The sequence below is a fragment of the Bidens hawaiensis genome, unplaced genomic scaffold (genome assembly GCF_021521415.1).
Source record: "Bidens hawaiensis isolate Kalapana, Puna unplaced genomic scaffold, B.hawaiensis_p1.1 tig00003781_1, whole genome shotgun sequence".
Taxonomy (NCBI): domain Eukaryota; kingdom Viridiplantae; phylum Streptophyta; class Magnoliopsida; order Asterales; family Asteraceae; genus Bidens; species Bidens hawaiensis.
In genome coordinates, this window is record NW_027491218.1 from 1,734,745 (window position 1) to 1,751,125 (window position 16,381).

At 34.6% G+C, this 16,381-nt stretch overlaps 1 protein-coding gene across 1 annotated transcript; it reads left to right on the top strand.

Moving 5' to 3' along the window:
- The first annotated feature begins 6,916 nt into the window (after positions 1-6,916).
- Positions 6,917-14,321, top strand: LOC143624469 (2-oxoglutarate and iron-dependent oxygenase domain-containing protein CP2-like). The gene is made up of 9 exons (XM_077095113.1): positions 6,917-7,303; positions 10,721-10,768; positions 10,881-11,066; positions 11,137-11,287; positions 11,376-11,462; positions 11,731-11,855; positions 13,410-13,528; positions 13,618-13,729; positions 14,056-14,321. Exons 1-9 carry the CDS (start codon positions 7,001-7,003, stop codon positions 14,089-14,091), a joined length of 1,167 nt encoding a protein of 388 aa, XP_076951228.1. The 5' UTR covers positions 6,917-7,000; the 3' UTR covers positions 14,092-14,321.
- The last annotated feature ends 2,060 nt before the right edge of the window (positions 14,322-16,381 follow it).

The following is a 16,381-nucleotide window of genomic DNA, read 5'->3' on the forward strand; positions in this document are numbered from 1 at the left end:
AGACTAAATTATTTATGGTGCATAAAATACCCGCTTTCTTACTTGACCCGAAACCGTTTTTTACCCGTATCTGACATGTAGGATGACTAGGTATTAGATTTCTCCCTGAAACCGGAAATACCCAGGCAAACCTCGACCCTACCTGAAACCCGATCAAATACCCGACTATACCCGGAACCAGATTCTACTCGACCAGGTTTTGACTTTTGTTGACCATACCTGAAACCAGTTCCGGGTAAAGAAAAAACGATTTGTGCACCTCTAATGTAATGAATCAATATTATGAAATTTGAATGTATTATTTTTCACGATTTGAGTGTAACTGTTTTCCAAAGGTTTCCTTTATGCATCGTTGTGTACAACTCATCTAACCAGAGTTGAATCTTAATAAGTGGTATATACAATGTTGGAATCGAACTAGGAGGTTCCCGTAAAGTTTTTGTTACGTGTGTGGTTTGAGCCGTGATACATCCCCTTGTCTCAAACTTAACCTAGCTAGCAATTTCCATCTGCGCCAAGGATACGGAATCAAGGTTTGTAGGCAAAGATTATGGGTGACTAGTATAGCGGATAAGATAAGGGGGGTGAGATAGAGATGGTTTGTACATTCAAAATGAATGTGGGAGAAGACTGTCTGTTATAATAGTGAAAGCCCTCGTAGTGGAGGGAGAATGAGTAGAGGCAAACCCCAACTTAGTTGAGATGAACGAATTAAATAGGATTTATTAGAGTTACATATCTAAAAACACGCTCTAGGATAGAAGTTCATGGAAACATAAGATTAAAGTTAAGGACATTTAGAAAAACGAATAATTTAAGGAGAATCATGAAGACAATGCAAAGTATACTCTTAAAATCTACGTAAGAAAATTGATCTTATCATTTTCTAGTGGTCATACAGACTCCACATCATGCTCTCATGTTTCTTATACTAGCATCAACTTTGATAAAATTGATCTCATGCTTCACACACAAACCATAATTCATTATTATTAGTATATAGGGTTCGCGTTTTGCCGCGGGACCGTCGCACTATGGCGCGTTACATTTTGAAATGTTAATGTCATTTATATCGAAACTTTGATAAAATTAAAGATGTTGGAATGGAAAATCCAAATATTGTAAAACATCATGTTCTTAATATTATAAGAGAAACATAAATTTGTAAATAGATCGAAACCTTGAAACAGCCTTGAGGGATTGTATGTGCGCTTCGATGACTTGTATGTTACGACAACACATCTACGTTTTGAGTGAAATTAACATTAAAACGTAGATATATAAACTTGTCGCAACAATATCATGAATTTAATAAAACATCAAAATTTATAAAGTAGACACAATAAAAACCAAAGAAAGACTGCCATAAATTAATGTATGTGAACTTAAGGGAATGAAGTACAAAAGTTGAGGTATAACTGGTTTTGTTGGTTACTTTTTTTTTAATAGTGTTTGGATCTACCACCAATATCCATGTGAGCCTTCTTGAGACGGGATCTCAACCGTCCATACTGATTTTGACGCTTCAGATCTGACTCACCCAATAACACCATCAAAGGAGGAAACCCACCACTGTTGGAAAACTCTCTTGAGACAGGTTTCAAACCTGAGACTTTAAAAATCCAAAATCTTAACCATCATCCTCATGCTATTAAGCCAGAAAGCCAATTGATGTCGGTTAGTTCTAATAACCTATGTGTGTGCACAAAAGAACATGCATTATAATGTTGTATCAAATGCTTAAAAACTTTGTAAAAAAAGAAAAATGAAATAATAAAACATAGAAACCTAAGAATACGTGTAACACAAAAAGACAAAAGGATAATGACTAAATATCATGCATCAAAATCTTTTAACCTGTGTAGTAAATATACCAACATAATTGAATCGTGATCTCTCATCACAAACAAACCAAGGAATATATATAATAATATTAGTTTTTATCACCGTATTACGGGGGTTGTTTTATATTATTTGTTTTAATATTTATTTATTTTTTGAATTTATATTTTTATTGTATGAAAGTTAATAATATACTTATGGTTTGATGATAAATTGTTCACAAATAAATAAGATGTTATAACCCGGTTTAAAAGCTATATGGTTTTGATGAGACCCAAGCCCATTTATTTTTTTTACTATAAAATTGGTTTTTTAATTTTAAATAATATTTATGAAAGTTATTAATATACTTATGGTTTGATGAGGCCCAAAACTCGTTTATTTTTTTTACTATAAAATTGGTTTTTTAATTTAAATAATATATATCTTTTTTAAAATAAATAAAATATTAATTTTTAGTATATCCTGTTTTATAGGATTTTTACATAAAAATTTGGTGAGAATAATTTTTTATTTAATGAGATTTTATAACCCGTTTAAAGAATATATGGGTTTGGTAAGACCCATACCCATAAATTCGGGTCAAATGCATGAGAAACCTCCATTTAAAAATCAAGCAAATCTAGTGACTCTAAAAAAATGGGAAGCAACCACATCGCAACACATAGGATATTTATGTTTTCGTTTATATATACTAGAGATAGATTATAATAAAAAGGGCTAAATGTAATATCTTTATTACTATTGTTATTTTAAAAAGGTTCATTATTATATAATAATAAAAGGGCTAAATGTTATATCTTTATTACTATTGTTATTTAAGGCTAATAGTTGCAATTTTTTTCAATTTTTTTTAAAGAGAATCCACAATCATCAAAATTCTTCAAATTCCACTAATGTCCTCATCAAACTTGTTGTGGCCGCTTGAATGCTTGATTGCTTTTCAAACCCCGCGTCACCCAAATTCTTCAAATTCCAAGCCTTACTTATGGCAGGCTGGTGGAAGAGATTGTTTTGGTCTTGACTGATTTACAAGGGAGGAGATTTCTCGGGATAGATTTACATGGATGAAGCTTTTTGTGTCTTGGGTAAAAGATGAGGTATAAAGAGAATCAATTTATGATATTATAAGACCATGGGTAGTCATAACTCTCCACCCTCAAACATTACGCGTCACGTGGCGTCCAGTCAAAGTTTTGTTTTTTTTACAAAAACATGGTGCAGTCATAACTTTCCGCCCCCAGGCGTTATGCGTCACGTGGCGCCCAGTCACTTTTACACCTTTTGTTCTTTTTATTTTTTTAATAAGAATAATCAAATAACAATAATATTTTATTAAATAAATATTACATTAAAATAAAAAAAATTACTCGTCGTCGTTGTCGTTCTCGTCGTCTTCGCCTTCTTCGTTTTTATCGTCTTCGCCATCGTCGTCGTCGTCTTCATTGTTGCTCTCATTTTGATCATCGTTTTCACCAGGCAAAGGCCGGTACATCCAAAGATGTTGGACCAAATCCTCCTTTAGTGCGTTATGTATCTCTCTTGACCGTACGGAATCCGAGTTTTCGAGTATTTGCTCCATACTTGCCGGAGTCCGTGGTGGATCCGGGTCCAGTATGAAAGTTGGACATATTGCTCTTCCCTCGTCCTCAATGATCATGTTATGCATTATGATAAACTCATACATAGCACATTTCATTCTTTTTAAAGACCATAGACGACAAGGATTTTTAACAAAATGTCATCGTTGTTGAAGAACACCAAAACACCTCTCGATATCCTTTCTCGCAAACTCTTGCACTTTCTTAAAATACTGTCTTTTTTCATTCATCGGGTCTCTGAATGTTTTAACGATTATTGCATACTCTGGATATATTCCATCACCCAGATAGTACCCATGATGGTAGAAGTTATCGTTAGCCCAAAACGAAGCGACGGGAACGGTCCCAGATATGTAACTCTCCATCACAGGAGACTGCTCTAAGACGGTTATGTCATTGTTGGAACCGGGAACACCAAAGAATGCCGACCAAATCCAAAGGTCGTATAAAGCAATCGCTTGAAGGCTGACCGTTGGTCCCTTTTGGTCACCTCGTGTGATTGACCTCGCCATGCAGTTGGACAATTAGTCCATTCCCAATGCATGCAATCTACACTCCCTATCATGTCGGGGGAAACAATTCACCTTTGTATGTGCCTCGTAAAGACGTCGTAGATCGTTACAGTTGGGCTCTCTCAGATAATGTGGTCATATAGTTTCAATATTCCTATATTTTACACAAATTTTATAAAATAAATGATTAAAGTAAACAAATGATAAAATTATTTAAAACAAAAAACAAAACGTACCGTAACAAAAATACTCCAAGGTGTCCCGAGTTGTTTTATCGACCATCTTTAAATACTCGTCGTTGATGTCGGCCGTGTTTCCGTAGGCGAGCACGCGTACGGCTGGCGTAACCTTCTGAATAGCCGTGAATCCTAGCGTCTCTCGACCGTCCCGCTTTTGCTTAAAGTAATCAAGCTCACGCTCCAAATCATTGGTGATGCGCATAAATAAATTTTTAGAAATCCGAAAACGACGCCTAAAGGTCTTCGGGTTCTTGTATCTCGGCGAGTCGCATAAGTAATCCGTCATCAACCAGTTGTTGGCTTCGGTACGATCTCGTTCGAGATATGCTCTTTTTGAAACGGGGGGTGGTGGAGAGCTAATCGCACTCGTAACGGAACTCATATAATTTGTCGCGAGCATAATCGCACTCGTAACCGCCTGTTCCTCCGCGTCGTCGTCGGCTTGTTGGCCGGGCCCGGAAAACCGTTTATATATAGATGGAGGATCCATGTATATAGTGAATTTTGTGTGAGGAAATATAGAGTTGAAAGAGATTTTTTATAAGCTTGATGATTTTTTACATATAGGAAATAATAATAATTTTTTTATTCCCCAACGGTAACTAATATTAACGGCTCTTTTTTTGATATTTGAGCCACATACTCGCGTTATATGTACAACGTTAAAAAAAACCAAAACGTCGGGAGGGGGGCGGTGTGCCCCCGACGTTATACACCAAAACGCGAGCATAACCCCACGACTACGGATGGTCAAAGATGATGAGTGTTATAAAGGTAGAAAAGGCTTTTGAAGGGTCTTTTGAGTAGGCAGTAGTGAAAGAGTGACAAAAAAAGACACATTGCGCTTTGTTATTGGGCTACAAAAACACATTGTCGCGCATAAACAAATACATCGTTACGACGAAATTGACGGGACAATATGTGAATTTATTTGTTGGTGGGAACACATGTGAATACTCTTTTCTTAGAAAGGACATGTTGGGAATTTTCCCCATGTAAACTAAGGACCACTTGTATCGCATGTTTATAAATGTATTATAACATATTATCTAATGGATAGTGAATTGTTTTCACTTTGTAAATAAAGACTCTGTAGTTAAATAACAATTAAACTATCGCGTTTATGTCTAATCATAATCGTATCTCACATCAATCCATTGTCGTCGAGTTGTATACCATGCTTAACAGGATTTCGACTATTTCCATCCTGGTTCGGTACTTATCTTTTAAGTATAAATCCTTATTAGCAAATAGGGATCTTCAAAGTCTTGTTCAACCAATTTTGACAAAAACTTTATTTTGAAACGCTAACTATTGTTTTGGAAAAAGATAAAAAAAACGAACAAATGAGTTTGGTTGTTTGATGGTTTGGTTTTCACAAGCTGGCGTTTTTAAACAAAGAAAAAAGTAGTTTTATTTTTCATAGGCATAGTTTTGTAATAGAATTTATGAAATAACAAGGATTGTCTATTAGTATAATACATATACATAACTATATATTTCTAAAATAAAAAAATAAAACATTGTTACAATTGGTTTCAAGTTTCAAACCATAAACTGTCAAATCAAACCGTATATATTTCAAGCCAACAAAAATGACCCACTTTCTTGGATTTGAACAATGTACATTGATGCATGATAATAGTTTTGTATACGACATGAATTTAAGAATGTGTTTCATGTAAGAAAAAAGGAAATATGAATTTTAGTGAACACATAACCATGGTGTTGCGTTAGTCTTGGTTATACGTATAATAAATTTGGCCATATGTGTATTTACAAACATGATTGCTTTGATAGGTTGTATACAAATTATTGAATTGTATGTTACATTTAAGTAATCAACTTATACGTCACACAACATGTACATGATAATGTGCATGATGTCATCGATGTATCATTGTCCGACTAACAAGTGTGCACAAGATCATTTCGTCATGAGGCCTTGTTATGCGTTTCAACAATTTTATCAACTTTGTCATCAAAACTTTTAAATATCGCGAAGACAACGACAACACATAACTATGCCCTAAAAATTGTATAGTAAAATTTATCTTAGCATTGTCTAGTGGAATTTAAGACTTTGGGCACATCATACACAACATTGTTATACGCTAACCTTCCACCAACTTATATCAAATGTTTATATCATTGTAATGAAAGGCTAAGAGTATCTTAACTATTATTTGAAAGTAGTTTTGACAAATAAAAGAAGACCAGTATACAAATGACTACAACTAGCGGGATATCCCACCTTGAGAAGGGGAGGTATATCAAACTTTTAAAAAACATTTAACCAAAAAATAAAATACGTAAAACCATCATTTATCAAGATTTAACGAACAAAATTAAAAACAAAATAAAAAACATTTATTTTAAATACCACTTATACCACATGCCTTATAACACACCATAGGAATCATCTTCACTTTCCAAATTGTAATTTTATTAATTAGAGTTTAGTAATTAGTAGTAACGAATCAGTCCTTACTTATATAGCATTTAAACTATCGCGTTCAACTTTAATCATAATCGTAGATTCGTATCACATATTAGTCCATCACTTTCGACTTACATCACGACTTTCAACCATCTCCAATTCTCCATCCCGGCTCGGTTAACCAAATCAAACTCTGCTCCGTCAACTCGGGTCGGATTTTGTAAAATACTCCGTTTTAAAATACCCGTTTCAAAATTCCTTTATAAATATTAGTAATAGTAATAATAATATCATTACTTATTATTATCTACCTACCAACCACAAAACCCCCAAATTACAAACGCTAACTCCTCTCTTCATTCATCAATGGCCGTTGATCGTGGAAACGATCCGTCGTTACCGCCATCGTCACCGGCGAACGTCGCCGTCGCCGTCGCCAACGGCGGCGGACTGGCACCATCAAACGCCAACTACCGGCTCCGATTGAACCCTAACCAAGACCACCGGGCGGATAACTACGATGATCTAGGTATGGAGTTCACTCCGCTTCTGTTCAGCTCACTCGAACGGTACTTGCCGCCGAATCTGCTTGATGTGCCGCGAGATACGAAGTATAAGTACATGCGAGATATATTGCGGCGGTATTCGACCGAAGGAGATCGTACTCGGGTGAGAATTTGTGGTATTTTTGTGAATTGGATTGTTGATTATGGTTATGAAGGTTGAATTATGGAAATTGAAGTGTTTTAGGGATTTATTTTAATGCATGTTGTTATGTATATGGATAATTTGATATTGTCTTTGTGTGTTGAAGCTTGAATTATGTTGTGTTTAAGTTGTTGAATTGAAGTGATCAAAAATTTAATCTAGAATGGTAAAATTAGGGCTGTAAACGAACGAACAGTTTATGAATCCTAGAATGGTATAATTAGGGCTGTAAACGAGCGAACAGTTTATGAAATTTCGATCGAAGGAGAACGTACTCTGATGAGAATATGTTGTAGTTTTGTGAATTGGATTGTTGATTATAGTTATGAAGGTTGAATTATGTTAATTTGAAGTGGTTTAGGGTTTGATATGCATATATGTAGTATATTGAACATGAAGTTGCTAGGTATTTGGATAATTTGAGATTGTTTTTTGTGTGTAGAAGCTTGAATTATGTAAATTGTGTGGATTTTTAGCAGAATCTGGCTATGTTTTGCTACTGTTGAAGGAATTGAAAACAGTTAGGTGATTGAATTGAAGTGATCAAAATTTAATCTAGACTGGTAAAATTTGGGCTGTAAACGAGCGAATAGTTTGTGAATTGTTCGACGAAGTTTAAGTACATGAGGGATATAATGTGGCGGTATTCGATCGAAGGAGAACGTACTCGGGTGAGGATATGTGGTAGTTTTGTGAATTGGATTGTTGATTATAGTTATGAAGGTTGAATTATGGAAATTGAGGTGGTTTAGGGTTTGATTTGCATATATGTAGTATATTGAACACTATGCATTCGATATCACTGATATTCCCATTTTAAGCTTTAATTAACAATTTTTAATGTATCATGCTAGTGTTTTAAGTCTTAATCAGTACCTACTTGCTACATTTGTTAGTGTTTTAATTTGCAAGTTGAGAAAGGTTATTTTGTTAATGGTAGGAATTTTCTCTATATATAAAGTATTAGTGTTAAATTTTCTATATATATAAAGTTTACATGATATTAAAATTACCGATGTCCGTTATTTTTTTCGCATTAACTGCTTAGATTGAATATGAAATAGCTAGGTATTTGGATAATTTGACATTGTTTTTGTGAGTGATGAAGGTAGAATTATTTGTGCTTAATTGTTGAAGAGATTGAAAACAATTAGGTGTTTGAAGTGATTAAAATCTAACCTAGAATGGTAAAATTAGGGCTGTAAACGAGCGAACAGTTTGTGAACCGTTAGGCGGGTAATTTGTTTGTGTTAGCTTGTTTAATAATTAGTAAATGAATGAACATGAAGTCATGAATGAGGAATTATGTTCGATTAAGTATGTGAACGAATGTGAACAAAATAAAGTTTGAATTCTGAAAGTTGGTTGTTTTAGGGTTGGATTTGCATGTATGTAGCGTATAGAACACAAATTAGTTAGGTGTCTGGATAATTTGACTATGTTTGCGTGTGTAGAAGCTTGAATTATGTAAACTGCGTGGATTTTTAGCAGAATCTGGTTAAGTTGTGCTTAAATTGTTGAAGGAATTGAAAACAGCTAGGTGATTGAAGTGATTAAAATTTAACCTAGAATGGTGAAGTTAGGGCTGTAAACGAGCGAACAGTTTCTGAATTGTTCGAAGAAGTATAGGTACATGAGGGATATATTGCGGCGGTATCCGACCGAAGGAGAACGTACTCGGGTGAGAATATGTGGTGGTTTTATGAATTGGATTGTTGATTATGGGTATGAAGGTTGAATTATGTAAATTGAAGTGGTTTAGAGTTTGATTTGTGTATATGTGGTATATTGAATATGAGGTAGCTAGGTATATGGATAGTTTGATATTGTTTTTGTGTGTTGAAGCTTGAATTATGTTGTGCTTAAGTTGTTGAAGAAATTGAAAACAATTAGGTTATGAAGCGATTAAAATCTAACTAGAATGGTAAAATTAGGGCTGCAAGGAGCAAGCAGAGTTCGTTTGTGTTTGCTTGTTTAATAAATGAATGAACATGAATAAGGAATTCTGTTCGATTAAGTATATGATCGAACGTGAACAAAGGTCGCGTTTGTATAATTAATGGGAATGAAGTTTGAATTCTGGACATTGAGTTGTTTTAGGGTTTGATTTGCGTGTATGTAGCATATAGAACACAAATTAGTTTGGTATCTGGATAATTTGAATATGTTTGCGTGTGTTGAAGCTTGAATTATGTAAACCGAGTGAAATATTAGCAGAATTTAGTTATGTCATGGTTAAATTTTTGAAGAGGTTGAAAACAGTTGGTAATTGAAGTGATTAAAATCTAACCTAGAATGGTAAAAGTAGGGCTGTAAACGATTGATCAGTTCGTGAACTGTTTCACGCGGAGTTTGTTTGTTTATTAAATGAATGAAGATGAACGAAGGTCGCGTTCATTTAATTGTTCTGAACTTCCATTCGATTAACAGGAATGAAGTTTAACTTCTGAAAATAGATATGTTTTAGAGTTTGATTTACATATGTAGCATACAGAACGCGAACAAGCTAGGTATTTGGATATTTTGACACTGCTTGCGTGTGTTGAAGCTTGAATTATGTAAACTGAGAGGATTTTTAGCAGAATCTAGTTATGTTGTGCTTAAATTGTTGAAGAAATTGAAAACAGTTAGGTAATCAAAGTGATTAAAATCTAACCTAGAATGATAAAAATTAGGGCTGTAAACAAGTGAACAGTTCGTGAACCGTTTGACAGGGAGTTTGTTTGTTTAATAACTGAATGGACATGAACAAGGAATTCTGTTCACTAATTAAATGAATATGCATGAACGGTTGCATTTGTTCAATTGTGTTCGTGAACGTTCGGTAACATGTTCATGAATGTTCGTTCATATAAGTTCATTTACATTTGTTTATGCTTGTTCGGTTTGTATTTTTTAAGTACTTAACTTGATGTATGTTTTGGCTAGTTATGTATCATATTTGGGATTAAAATGTTTTCTATCTGCAAATTTATATATGTTTATCTGTGATCACTTTATGTAGTTATGTCGTTTTGTGTTCAAAGTTAACGAACGAACAGGAACAAAGTTATTTTTTAATGAATGAACACAAGCAAGAAATTTTGTTCAGTCATGTGTTGGTGAACTGTTCTTTAGTCTGGTAAACTCTTAATGAACAAAGTCATGAACACAAACAAGGTTTCGTTCGGCTCGTTTTGTTTACAGCTCTAGGTAAAATACCTGCAGAAGTGCAGATTGGTTATTAGCTTTTACTTTTGCAGAATTCATTGATAATTTTGCATCAAAGCATGAGTTTGGAGTGATCAATTTAAATTTGGTATTTCTTATATCAAACAATAATTGTGGTAAATTAATAATAACTTGTTAATCATCTTTTCTTTGTTTCAATTTTAACAGGAGCAAAAGCATAAAGAATACCGCCAAAAAATTGTATCCAATTATCAGGTACAATTCAACAATATACACAAGTATCTAGTTTGGTATGACTAACTGCTATTTTTCATTTGAGTTTATTCTGATATGCATATGTTTTCTTGATTGTTTTGTTAATTTTCAGCCTCTTTACAGAGAACTTTATACAATAAATTCTTCAATGTTTTTCGTTCCATCATTTACGAGGGCCTTCAGTGCCCTTGAAAAGAACAAAGATGAGAGTATTAAAAGCATAATAAATGAACCTGCTCCCGGAATCTACACATTTGATATGCTGCAGCCACGTTTCTGTGAAATGTTATTAAGCGAGGTTTATATTCCTATTTTGTCATCGGATACTTTAAATTTTATGTTTTTATAATGAAATTCTAATTGCTCAGGTGGAAAATTTCGAGAAGTGGGTTCACGAAACAAAGTTCAGAATCATGCGACCGAATACAATGAACAAGTTTGGGGCTGTTCTTGATGACTTCGGCATGCAAGGCACACTTGATAAGTTAATGGAAGATTTCATCCGCCATATCTCAAAGAGTAAATTCGTTTATAAAAGTTTTTTAACATTAGTTAAAAATAACCCTACATGACTCTTATTATTGCCCTGCTTTTAAAATCTGTGCAGTTTACTTCCCTGATGTTGGTGGATTCTCTCTTGATTCTCATCACGGATTTGTTGTGGAGTATGGCATGGATAGAGATGTTGAGTTGGGTATGTGATAAGTTCCTGCTTTATAGATTCTGTTTTGTTTGTTTAAAATTAGCGCTTACGTTTATTTGAGGCAAAAAGTCATTTCAGTAGGTAGGTATTTTAGACAAACTCTATAAAAATTGTGCCATTTTTTGTTAAGTTTTCAAGAACATTACTCAAGTATTTAATTTTATATTCAGTCTTGCTATTGTTTCAGTGGTCAAAGTTCTCACGATTTAGTTGTTTTTTTTAACATTTATATATGTATATCGGCTTATCTCATTTCTAGGTTTCCATGTGGACGACTCGGAGGTCACTTTAAATGTATGCTTGGGAAAGCAGTTTACAGGTGGGGAACTGTTTTTCAGAGGTTTGCGATGTGAGAAACATGTGAATACTGAAACACATCCCGAGGTACACAAATATGTTTTTGTTACATTATATGAATAGAGTAAAATGTTAACCAGCTTCACCTTATATTTCATTCTACTATATAAACTGTTTAACATGCTACGTGATGGTACACCTTTCATTACATGTTAAGTGATGTATAATACTAGTTTACTAGTTTCTTTTATTGCTTTCTCAAATCCCATTGATCACAGGAAATTTTAAGTTTTAATTTGTGTAGACGTCGGATAAAAGTTGAGGATTTTTATTGGGAGAGAGAAGAAAAAAAGGGGGGGGGGGGGGGCTGTGGGGCTTTTTCTTTGGCTTAAGTTTTCTTAATGTTTCGGTGGGCTTTGCATGTCACAATCCTCTTTAGTTCCAAAATTATATAATAACTTAATTTTGTCTCTTATCTTAGTATACATTTTTCAGTTTAAATTTTAACCATTCAATTAATCTCCATTTGGTGAAAATCTCTTCAAGAAAGAATTGACTTTATAGTATCTTCGACAAGCATACCCTCAATAGCTTCTTCAAGTTCATGCATTCACAACAAGAGCTGCACGATGTGTACTCATAAGGTTCAGTTGGGAAGACACTGATAAGACATTTGTTGACCATCATTATGTTCTTGCTCAACAAGGTATTTGCAAGTTCAAGGATGAGGAGACCCAAGGAAGGAAAAGAGATAAATGGCTAGTATCTTACTGCCTATTGAAAACTCAAGCTTTCACATCATTGTTTTATCCAAACACTACAGACCATCATAGTGCTTAAGTGAGCGTCTGACGATTATGGAATGCTATAAGATGAACGGGCGACAGCTTTCCCAGACACTCCGCAATCTCCCGAGGCTTGTTTAAGCACCGTGATGAAGATGTGTAGTGTTTGAAAAAAAAAAACAATGTGATGTGGCGATTGGAATCATAAGAGTTTTCAATGGATTGTAGGCGCTCATCGTCTACCTCCTTTTCTTTTTTGAGTTTCTCGTTTACCTGGAACGTGCAAATACCTTTTTGGCCAACAACATAAAAACATAAAAATGTGCAACGTAGGTCTTACAAGAATCTTCATTTCTGAAACTAAGAAAATACATCATATGGCTAGCTCTTGTTATGAATGCATGAAGAAGGTATGCTTGACAATACTAAAATCAGTTCTTTTGTGAAGAATTTTCACCAAATGCTTGCAAAGAAAGTAGGGATGAGATGAGTGTTTAAAATAAGGGGTAAGATGTTATCGTAGTTCACATGTGAAACGGGTCAAAATCTTGGCTTTAAGAATCTTCTGGATGTGTGTTTTTTATTATTAGTTTCTTTTGGGTTATTTTGTTTATGGAGATTTATTATTTCGGGATTTAGATTATGGTTTTAATTTCGTTTCCTACTCATGGTGTACTCTAATTTTCGGTTTATTAAATGCAAAAGGGTCGGTCAGTGTTTGGTCAAACTCCTCCTCTTGTGTATTTTCTTTTGTGTTCGGACAACATATGCGAACCACTCAAATGTTGGATAGTTATTACATTTATCTCAACTTTTTATTAGTTAAATTAATAATTCATGCATCTATTAATGACAGGAAATTTTCGATTACTCTCATGTCCCTGGTCGTGCAATTATTCATCGGGGTCGTCATAGACATGGTGCCAGAGCTACCACATCCGGGCATAGAATTAATTTACTCTTGTGGTGTAGAAGGTATGTGACTCGTTTACTTATGAACATGCCAATTTGGATTTTTGTCGGTTTTTATATTACTTACCTAATACAAAGCATTTTTATTGCAGTTCTGTATTTAGGGAGCTGAAAAAGCACAAAAAAGAGTTTTTAAGTTTTTGTGGAGAATGCCAAAGGGAGAAGAAAGGAAGGCTTTCTCACTCTGTGGCTGCAAGGAAAAAGGTACTAGCATAGTACCGGTGATGTAAATGACCCAAGCCCGAGCTCATTTGAGCTCTATAACCAAAGCTCGGGCTCGAGCTCGGCTTGTTATATAATTATATTTATATAAATTTATAACTATGATATATTATATAACATAATATATGAAGCTTGATTATTAAACGAGCTAGATGTTTTTTAAGCTCGGCTCAGCTTTTAGCGAGTCGATCTTGAGTAGTTCACGAGCTGCTCGACTCGTTTACGTCTATAAATATTAGTATTGTCATGTTTGTATGGTTTTTTTAAAAGATCCTGGAAACTAATTGTTTTGTCTTTGATGTTTTCAGGAGTTGCTTGTAGGTGAAGGAGACGTTGCTTTGTGAATCATCGTCAAAAGATTATGGTTATGGGATCGTGTTTATTTTGACCATGTTGTACATTCAGGTTTCTTGCTCTTTAAATTGAACCACATTTTCATACTTTTTAGTCACTTTTAAGGTTCTTAATTGTCCTTGTGATGGAATGTTGTTTGTTAGAAGTTATAAACGTATGCCTTTTTTTGTGCTCGTTTTTGCTTTGACATAAATATCTTCTTACTTGATGGACGCGTGATCTTATATGTCATAATGTGCATTCAATGGATCGCGTTTGTTGTGTTTTGGCTGATTTAGAATCAATACACAATTCTAGTTTTATAAGTTGAGCATGTTTTTGTGAAGTTGAGGCTTGTGTGTTAACACAAATAACCACTCATCATATACTATTTGAGCTCTTACTTGGATCGACATAGTTGTAACACGTGTGCGTAGGTAGGCCTCTTTTGGATCAACAGATGTTAACACGTGTGCATATTAGGTTCTTTTATCACAAAGCATGGGTAGATGTTAGGCAATCCGTAGTGGAGGAGGGGGGAAATGCAAAAAAACTTGGCTCACATTCCCCTTCATCTAGTTGTGTACACAACGTTGGGTGGTTTTTTGAAGTCTAACACCCCCCCCCCCCCCCGGCGGAGGAGAGGGGTGTTCCCCGCCAAAACAACTCTCACAATGCTCTTGGTATTAGAGCGTCACAATAATCTTGGTATTAGAGCGCATGCAAACAGTTTAAAGGGAGATGACCTTTAGTTGTCCAAGTAAACGTCATTTATTAAGTTTAATAATGTTGTAATGTATCCAACTCGTCGAAGAACCGTTTATGTAATTCGTGTACTTTATATTGAACGACAATATTCATTCCATATCTTCTAGTTGTATGCATGCTAAAACATTGCTATGTTTCATAGCATTAAAACGTTTACTGATACCTTATCAACCGTTACCACATCAACTTAAAACTTTAATCTTCATTAGTTGTCTTTAAACTAAGATAAACTGTTATCAACTTATAGACTTTAGTAGATATCTCATGTTCAAATCTTACTTTGATTAATTTCCTATATATTAATTTCGAATCTTACTCTATAGACTTATCTATTAGTTAATATTACATCAGGTCTGGCAATTGTTCCGGTAACCAATTATATGAAGTTTTCCCAGCATAATAAAACTATGCGCTATAAATATATATGTACGTAAAAAGAATGCAAATATATTTAACTTTCTAACTCCCTTTTGCATTTTTCTTTTCTTGAACATGCAACAAATCCTCTAAATAGATGACTAGCAAAATTCATCACACTCGCATTTTAATCCGGAGAAAACTCACCTCAGGCCAACGCCCGTGACACTCGCCTGAAGGCATGAAAATACAACAAGATAAAACTCGTCCAGTTCAAGAATCCAACTAGTGAAACACACCTACTCACCTCTCATGATCACCTGATGTCAAAACTAAATAAAGAGAGAGGATTTGAACATGGGTTACATTGTTAATCTTTTGGCCGACGTTTTTACTCAAAATTCTCCCAAACCACCATGTACACCGGCCCGCATCTAAGTTTTTGGAGACATTTTGGGTGTCAAAGTTACGTACATAACTTTGAAGGGGATTCGTTTTGTGTGTGTGACAGAGAGAGAGAGAGAGAGAGGAGGAATGATTGCATGAGAATTATGGAGTTTTTATCACTATGTTACTTTTTACAAACCGCTCCAATATTTACTGGATCGCCACGTGTCACAAAACGCTTAGGTATAAAAAGTTTTAACTACACATGTTCTTAGCGGTAAAATTATAATATTTTATTCTTGAGTTAATGACCATTTTAGTTCCTGTGGTTTGCTACCTTTACCACTTCAAGCCAAAGTTTGAAATTTTGTCAATTTAGTACTCATAGTTTTAAACATTAGCCAATTATGTACCACATGTCTAAGGGCATCCAACTATGTTGTTAGTTTAAGGGTATTTTTGTCTTTTTTTTTATTTTGAGTTAATGGTCATATTCGTTCCTGTGGTTTGATACTTTTGCCACTTCAGTCCAAAGTTTGAAACTTTGTCAATTTAGTCCTCATAGCCAATTATTTCCTCTCGTCTAACGGCATCCAACTATGTGAGGCCGAATATCGTAGCGAACAACGTAATTATGTCCCCTCGTCTAACGGCATCCAAATGGATATTCGAGATTAACATACCGTAGCGAACATCTAAGTCGAGATCAACATCACGAGGTCGAATATCCCACATTTCCATGTTTTCTCAAGAAATCGATACACCAAATCGCCTGTGTGTTCTTCAAAT

Bases quoted from the DNA above. Each gene is read 5' to 3' on its own strand.
- LOC143624469 (XM_077095113.1), top strand. From the start codon at position 7,001: ATGGCCGTTGATCGTGGAAACGATCCGTCGTTACCGCCATCGTCACCG. The intron at 10,769-10,880 runs GTACAATTCAAC...GTTAATTTTCAG, and splicing joins AAATTGTATCCAATTATCAG to CCTCTTTACAGAGAACTTTA. The intron at 11,288-11,375 runs GTAAATTCGTTT...AAATCTGTGCAG, and splicing joins CATCCGCCATATCTCAAAGA to TTTACTTCCCTGATGTTGGT.